At 37.3% G+C, this 8,952-nt stretch overlaps 1 protein-coding gene across 1 annotated transcript in view; it reads left to right on the plus strand.

Annotated features, from left to right (window-relative positions):
• Positions 1 to 6,447, plus strand: part of LOC136387958 (uncharacterized) — a 30,786-nt gene extending 24,339 nt beyond the window's left edge. The window contains exons 5-6 of the mRNA XM_066360059.1: positions 2,591 to 2,622; positions 6,348 to 6,447. Coding sequence (XP_066216156.1) covers positions 2,591 to 2,622; positions 6,348 to 6,353 — 38 coding nt within the window. The 3' untranslated portion in view covers positions 6,354 to 6,447. The remainder of the gene's footprint in view (positions 1 to 2,590; positions 2,623 to 6,347) is intronic.
• Positions 6,448 to 8,952: the final 2,505 nt, after the last annotated feature.

Genomic DNA, 8,952 nt, shown 5'->3' on the forward strand with positions numbered 1-8,952 from the left:
AGAAATTCTTGATGGAATTCAGAGTTTGGCTGGTTATGCTGATGTTTGTGGTGACATGACTACAGTATATTAATAAATGTTGATTTTCTGTTCAACAATAAATGTGAATTTTTGTTCATGGAAAAATAGACAACCCCTGAAAATAAGACCTAGAGCATCTTTAGGAGCAAAAATTAATATAAGACACTATCTTATTTTTGGGGAAACACAGTAGGAAAGAAGCATGGATGGGGAGCATTCGAGATCTTGCTCCCCTGCATATATCATTAGTTTGGCTCAAAGAAACTCTTATAAAAATTTTTAAAAATAAAAGAAGCAGCAGCTTAGAGCATTTTCCACGGGGAAAAGCTTCACTGCTGAATCCTCCGTATCTAGCACATAGCAGGGGCTTAATAGAGATTTGTTGAAGCAATCTTAGAGGAGAACCATTCTACATAGACTGAGAAAGTTAAAAAAATGTAGCCAAAGAAATTGTTAGGTTTTCAAGGAAAAGGCAAGAGTAAGCCATGCAGAGAGTGTGGGAAGGGTATTTCAGAGAGAGAAAGTAACAGGTGCAGGGACGTGGATGAGAACATGCATCATAGCCTTGGATGAACTTTAAGAAGCTTTGAATGAATTGTCTGAAGAAGTGATTATCTGGTTGTCTATTGCTATATATAAAATATCCCTAAGTGTAGCTTTAAATCAATCATTTCATTTCTATTTCACTTGGTACAAGGTAGAGCAACTGGGACTGATGGTCTACTTATAAGATGGCTTCTCCATTGACATCTCTGGGGTCTTGTGTTCCATGGCTTCTCTCTGTCCACATGGATAATGTCCCATTATCCAGCATCACATAGTCCATGTTGTCTGCCCATTTCATGACATGGCAGTCTCAGGGTAGTTGAGCTTCTTATGTGGCAGCCAGAGTTCTCCCTAGAGCAAATATTTCAAAAGTGAGTGTTCTAAGAGGCTCAGATGGAAGGTTCACAGCATCTTACCATCTAACTTTGGAAGTTTCAGAACATAATTTTGATGTATTCTAACAATCAAGCCAGTCACTATAGCCAGCTAAGATCTAAGAGGAGGAGAGAAATAGCCTCTTGCTCAATAAGGGAAAATTTTACACACAAAAAGAAGGAAGACTATTGACAGGAGTCATCTGGGAGAAAAGCTTCCTCAGTCGATTTCAGGGGTAGAAGGAGCTAGGACTAGAGAATTGAACCTAAAATACATGGAGCAGCAAGAAGAGGAGTGAGCACTTAACTCTGAATTCTGTGAGAAGCTATGGAAGGGTTTGGGCAACAAAATAAAGTTAAGGTAGTGGTCTAACCAGATCCATTTTGGAATTATTCATCTCCGACAGCTACAGAGAATGGGATGTAGTGAGATGGGCCTGGAGACAGGAAGAAAAACTGTGCTATCTCTGTAGCCTTAATAAGCAAAAGTGATTCGAGGGTGGGAGGGGGTGAAGGCCGGGTGATGAACAGGGGTGCCCTAAAATGAGAATATGAGGAAAATTCAAGTTATCAGAGGGCTCCTGACACCTTTCTTCACACAACCAAGCATAGTTCCCTTCCAAATGAGAGAAGAAAGGTATCGTTTTCCATTCCTGGAACTGAATGGGGGGTAAATGGCAGCTGGCAACTGAGCTTGCCCTCAGAGACTTAATGGCCACACCTCTCGGGTTGTTAGGTGCTGCCACGAGGAGAACAAACAGGACTGGTGTGAAGACCATTTAAAAAGGCCCTCAGAACAAAGACTCCATTTGACACCTGTTGCTCAAGGCTGAGTGAAATAAACAAAAGAGTTTGTTGAGCAAACATTAAAAAAGCCTAATTGATGCAATTAAGGTGAAATTAAATAAAGGAAGGTTTTATCCTCAAGTTCATGGAAAATTTTTCACAAGGTTGTCACTGGAATAGTCATTTGGGCTTTTAAATAAAGAGAAGCACAGGATGTGGGAAATTGGCTTATTTGACCCTTAGGAGTGGACCAAATCAAGTGTGGCAATGTGGACTCCACGTGTACAGTTGGTTGGCCCTGGCTGTCCAGTCGTGGGATGGGTGGGGTAGTAGGCTGGGATTGGCTAGAACTGGAGAAGGATGGGACAGAGGCAGCCACAAAGGGAACAATTCAACAAGACCAGAATCTCTTGGTTATCATATTACTCTGTTTTGTTTACCTCCTAACACCACTATCTAGGATTATCTTGTTCATTTCACACTTACTTGTTCATTGTCCTTCTCATTTGAACACACACACACACACACACACACACACACACACACACACACACACACACTGGAACTCTGCGTTTCTTTGGAACATAGAATTGGAGATACTGTCTGTCTGGGTTAAGACCCTCAATACTGAAACCCAAAAGCAAACAGCTCTGCGTCACCATGTTCCAGAGCACACCCTGACATCTCAGAACTGTCTCATGGAAAATTTATGCTTGAAATCAATTCAAACAAGTACACTTATTTAACAAACAATTACATAGTACTTATTATATGCCAGGTACAATTTCAAACATTTTACAAGTATTAACTTAATCTTCATAACGATCCCATGAGGTTGAGATACTCTTATCCTTGCTTTACAGGTGATGGACCGCACAACAGAGAAGTCAATACAGTAAGTCTTGAAGTCAAGTAGTATAAATCACCCAACTTGGTCCTTCTTTTTCAAAATTCTTTTGGCTATCCTCTATTCTTTTCATTTCCATATTAATTTTGGGTCAGCTTCTCAATTTGTATTAATAAGCCTTCTGGGAGTTTGTGTTGAATCTATAAGTTAATTTGAGGAGAATTACTGTTTTGACAATACTGAATCCTTTCATCTATGAAAAGGGTGTGATCCATATATTTAGCCATCTAATTTCTCTCAGCAGTATTTTGCTACTTATGTTAAATTATTCTTAAGTGTTTTATTATTTTTGCTGCTATTATGGATTCAGTTATTTTCTTAATCTTGTTATTGGACTGTTCATTACTAATATTTAGATTTAGTATCTCTTCTTGAGTAAGCTTTGATAATTGATATCTTTCTAGAAATTTATCAATTTCTTGTAAGTTGTTCGATTTATTGCCAAAAAGTTCTTCATAATATTCTTTAAAATATTTTAATTTTCATAGGTTATATAGTGATTTTTAAAGTTTTGTATTAAAAAGTTTAAGTGCACCTCTTTTAATTTTAATTCTTTTTAATTACAGTTGATATTCAATATTATACTAGTTTCAGGTGTACAACATAGTGCTAGACATTTACATAACTTGTGAAGTGATTCCCTCAATAAAGTCAAGTAGTCACCTGGCACCATACATAATTATTACAATATCATTGGCTATATTCCCTATGCTGTACTTTACATCCCCATGACTTTAGTATAGTGATTTTAGCCCTGATTTTAATACTTTGTTGTCTTCTCCTTTTTTTCTTGGTAAACCTAGTTTAAGATTTATTAATTTATTTTTGCTCTTGGAAAAGAATAAACTTTAAGTGTGATTGATATTTTTCTATTTTCTTAATTTTATTGATTTCCACTCCAATCTTTATTTTTTCTTTATATTTAAATTTTTATATATATTAATTTTTAGAAAGAGAGAGAAAGACAGAAACATCAATTTGTTGTTCCACTCATTCATGAATTTATTGGTTGATTCTTATATGTGCCCTGACCTGTGATCACACCTACCACCTTGGTATATCGAGATGTTACTTTAACCAACCAAGCTACCCAGCCATGGCCCAATCTTTATTTTTCTCTCTCTTCTATTTGCATGGACTTAATTTACTGTCTTTCCTTTGTTTCTTGGGGTAGAAGCTTTGAGCATTGATCTTTTTTCCTTTAAACAGTAAGTATTTAAATCTACAAACCTTCCTCTCAGCACTGCTTTAGTTACCCACAATAAATTTTGATATGTGTTTCCATTTTCTTTCAGTTCAGGATATTTTCTAATTCCTTTGTGATTTCTTCTTACACTATGAGATATTTATACATACATTAATTTCCAAATAGTTATAAATGTCCAATATTTCTTTCTGTCCTTGATTTATAATTTAGTTCCTTTGTGATAAGAAAACATACATGCAAATGATTTCAATTCTTTTATATTTATTGAGACTTTTTTTATAGCCTATCCTGGAGAACGTTCCATGGATGCTTAAAAAGAATGTGTACTGTGCTGCTACTGGGTAGAGTTTTCTCTAAATGTGTGTCTATGGGGAGAATGCTGGGGGATAAAATGATGAATGAGATAGAATTCTTACTACTTAAAAGTTTATATCTTGCAAAGCAGTGGTTCTCAACTCAGGACCATTTCGTTCCCTGGGGGACATATGGCAATGTCTAAAGACACTTTGTGTTGTCACAACTAAGGGTGTTTGCTACTGGAATCTAGTGGGGGGAAGCCAGAGATTCTGCTAAACATTCTGTAATGCACAGGACGTCCCCTACAACAAAGAATTATCTGGACCAAAATGTCAATACCACCAAGGTTTAGAACCTTTGTTGTAGAGGACATAAAGAACATACAGCTATAAATTAAAGCTTCAGACAGTAATTTTCCTGCTATGGGAATTACTTCACTGTGGCTTAAGTTAATCAACCCTCCAGCGGTTACATCTGTCACAACGTTCATTTGTCTATCTTTCCTTCTAAACTGTGAACCTCCTGAATGTCGAGATCCACCCAAATCTTTATGGTGTTTAAAAGCAGAGGATCTGGAGTTTAATGAACTTGGATTTTAGTTCTATTTCTAGACTCACTGAGTGTGTAACTTTGGGCTAGATACTTGACCTCTCCAAGCCTCAATTATTTTCAGTTGTCTAATCTGAATAATGTACCTACCTCATAGGATAGTTGTAATAAATAAACTAATCAAAGAAGGCACTTGACACAGTCCTGGCGCATTTAGTCATTATTTTATTATTGTTCTTATTATCTCCAGCACTGACCCATTGCTCTGCAAATATGCACAAATAAAGGAGTAATTGAATTATCTTCTTTCCTTATTTCTATAGTGTGGCACTGGCTCTCCAGAGTAATCCTCAGTGGGATAAAAACAGTCGCTCCTATTCCTAGATCAAGTCTTACTTTCTACAGAGGAGTCATTTACAGAGATGGACAGGAGCCTAAACAGGATGAACAAAGACAAGACAAATAAAGGCTGGCCTCAACTCCATCCTTGAGACTCCTACTAGCCTGATATGAAATGGTCGTGTGGGTAGGCAGTGGGGTTCATGCCCCAAGGAGCCCCGCAATGTCATTCCCTTGGCACCATTTTGGGCCATTTTATCCAGTTTTGCTTCAGAAAAGCAGTTCTTTCTTCTAAATGACTGCCACCTGCCCTGACACTCTCCACCCTATTTCTGAGTCTTCAACACTTCCTCCACATTAGGGACCTCTCCCAGGTATTCCCACTGCCTGTTAACAACATTAAAAAATATCAATGTTAAAAGCCTTGAGATTCTTCCCTGTGTACCTCACTTGACTTCTGGACAACCTGGTAGAGATCACATCCATGAAGCAGTTGGCTAACTTTTAAAGTGGCGGGTAAGGACAAAAGCTTTGACAGCTTCATTTCTCACTGTGTTTGTTCTTTTTGTGTGTGTGTGTGACAGAGACAGAGAGTGGGAGACAGAGAGAGGGACAGATAGGGAAAAACAGACAGGAAGGAAGAGAGATGAGAAGCATCAATTCTTTGTTGTGGCACCTTAGTTGTTCATTGATTGCTTTCTCATATGTGCCTTGACTGGGGGGCTCCAGATAAGCCAATGACCCCTTGCTTAAGCCAACAACCTTGAGCTCAAGCCAGAAACCATGGGATCATGTCTATGATCAAGCTGGCAAGCCCACACTCAAGCCAGTAACCTCGGGGTTTCAAACCTAGGTCTTCAACATACCAGGCAGATGCTCTATCACTCACTGCACCAATGCCTGGCCAGGCAAGTTCATTTCTTCTCAGTCCTATCACTAATAAGGACTCTTTAAATAAATTTTCTCCATTATTTAGAAGATTTTTCCTCTCAAACATTAATTTACTAATAATAATATTGTAAGCTTTTAAGATGGAGTAAATATTTAATAAATTCTTCAGCGTAATAAATATCTCTTCTTTTCATCTTTCCAGCACTTTTCTTTCTGGAAGTCATCCCTTCTTATATAATAAGCAGTAAAAGTATGGTTCACTTCTCTCTGGGGTAGCCATGTGACTTCAGCTGGCCAACTGAGTACTTGATGCCTCTGGCCCAATAATTAGTTTGAAAAAGGTCATTTAACTCAAGTCAATCAGGGCAATCCCCAGAAAGTTGTGGGAACTGTTAGAATGTTCTTACTCTTTCTTTTCTGTGGTTACCAGTTATAAGGAGCATGCAAGTTGAGAGCTTCCAGTGGTCATCTTTGCTACCACGTGAAAAGAGCCTACTTGAGAATATAACCAGCAACAAATACAGAAAGACAAAAAGAGGGAAATAATGACTAAATGTCCCAGTTTTCCCCAAATAGGGGTTTCCCAAGATAAAGAACCTACAGTGTGCCATACTATCCAGAATGGTTGGCCACTCTAGGATGGAGCCCAGGGGATATCATTTGATCACCTGGATTTTGATGGGTCTGAAGACAGTCTATCTTCAGACTGCTTAGTTATAGGAACTAATAAATTAATTTCTTTGCTTTAGCAAGTTGAATGATATTACTATTACTTGCAGTTTCTTGATCCCCAAATAAAAGTGACCTTTCTATTAATCTGTGTTGTTTTATTATCATTAGATAATGTCACAAAAGCTCAATGACCATCATTATTTTTAAATTTATGGAACCCTCAGAATTCAGATTACTCAATGACTTCACCCTCTTTTTTATAGATACTGAATCTAAGTTTTATTTCTACCATTGATTCTTATAGTTTAAGCTTTACACATATTTCTGAAGAAAGAAAGAAAAAAGGAAGGAAGAAAGGAAGGAAGGAAGGAAGGAAGGAAGGAAGGAAGGAAGGAAGGAAGGAAAGAAGGAAGGAAGGAAGGAAGGAAGGAAGGAAGCAAGGAAGGAAAAAGGAAGAAAGGAAGGAAGGAAGGAAGGAAGGAAGGAAGGAAGGAAGGAAGGAAGGAAGGAAGGAAGGAAGGAAGGAAGGAAGGAATTATTCCACAAACATGTCAAGAATGAAAGGCCAAAGAATCATTTGAAAGAAAGAACTTGAAGAAACAAACAAACTGGGAAACAATCTAAATGTCAATCAATAGTAAAATGGATAAGTACATTTTGGTACATGCATATAGAATACCATGCATCATTGAGACACCATAATAGAATGAATAAATCTCACAATAAAAATTTGAGTGAGAAGCCAAACACACAAAAAATGCATAGGGTATGATTGCAATTAAAGAAAGTTCCAAAACATGCAAAAGTAAATCAATTGTTTTCAAAAATCAAAATACTTTACTGATGTTGGTAAAATTGGAAGGGGATCTAGGGAGTGCCTTGGGTGCTGGGAATGTCGGTTCTTGATCTGGGTACTGATGACACAGGCAAACTTGCAAAGCTTGATTGATCTGTACAGGTGATTTGTACACATTGGTATCTACAAAAGTTATAATTCAACAAACTATTTTTTTTAAGAAAGTCAAACACTAGAAAATCAAATGCTTTTGTTTTCATAATCATTTTCTCTGAGCTAAGCCTAGTTTGGAAGGCAAGAGCTAAGCATTGAACCTTAGGGATCCATGTTTTCTAGCTCTTTGATCTTAGATAAATTTTTCCAACTGTTCATGCCTCAGGTTTCTGGACAGTAAAATGAAAAAATGTAATAGTGCTCTTCATTTAAGATGACTGGGTGATTAAATGAGATAATATGTATAAAGTGGTCTAGGCACTTAGGAAAGACTCAGTCGATATAAGTGGTTGCTGTTTCCCCCATTGTTGAGTCAATGAATGACTCTTGTAGAAATAAATATATATAATTATAATATAGTTTAAAATATCATCTTGCTGCACCCTTAGATTTTAAGACCTGATTTTTACAAAGTCCTCTTACCCTATGTGCTTGATATGTTAATATTCAAATGAAGAAGAAAATAAGAGACAGGATGCTTGTGCCTTGAGGGAAGCTCCTCCGATCAGTAAGGTCCTCATCGACTCTCATATTAGAATAAAGTGTGCTTTTCAATGGTCTTTTCTTCAGAAAGCTGACATGAAGTAGGTGTTTCAGGGAGAAGGCATTCTCTTGTCCCTGGTGTTCATGCATCCATGATGCAGTATTTTTTTCTGGGCTATTTCTGCTCCTAGGATCTAACCCTTTCTTTTCTTTAACTTTTGGGAATTGTAATACCTTAAAAGCTGGCTCTGTTCTTCTGTTGTCTTGGACACTTGCCAAGCTAATCTCCCAACATTGAAGAGTATTATGAAAGTTAAGCTGCATGAAAAGGAATAATAATTTTGTTCTACCTATAAGGCTTAGGGTCAGTACTGCCTTTATAAGTTTGTGTGTTTTTTTTGGCAGCTGCCAAATAGTTTCTCACCACCGTGACTATACCCCCACCTTACCACATCACTGAGCTATTTATTCAACTTAGTTAGGTTAGCTGAGGAACTGTGCCAAAAATTGCTATTAGGAGAAGCTAATCTTATTTACCCCAAAGCAACTAAAGGAGCCTCAGAGTGGTTTTCTCTGAATTTCTTTTTGTCTTAAAAACAAAATCTCATTTTTTTCTTCTCTTATTGAAGCAGGAGGGGGGAAGCAAAGTTCCAGAGTGGTTAAATCATTCAGTTATAGTTGATGGTGGGGACAGAACAAAAATCCCCCATGGCTCTCTCCATCGTTTAGATTTAAGACCTGAATTTAAGTTTAAAAATAATGAAGTAAAGAGTTGAGAGTCCAAGGACTATATCAGTTGCAAATCATACAGGAATAAGTATTATTTTGCAATTCTGCACTATATTATATACTGTTAAGGGAACACCAGGTC

Source organism: Saccopteryx leptura, chromosome 1 (genome assembly GCF_036850995.1).
Source record: "Saccopteryx leptura isolate mSacLep1 chromosome 1, mSacLep1_pri_phased_curated, whole genome shotgun sequence".
Classification (NCBI taxonomy): domain Eukaryota; kingdom Metazoa; phylum Chordata; class Mammalia; order Chiroptera; family Emballonuridae; genus Saccopteryx; species Saccopteryx leptura.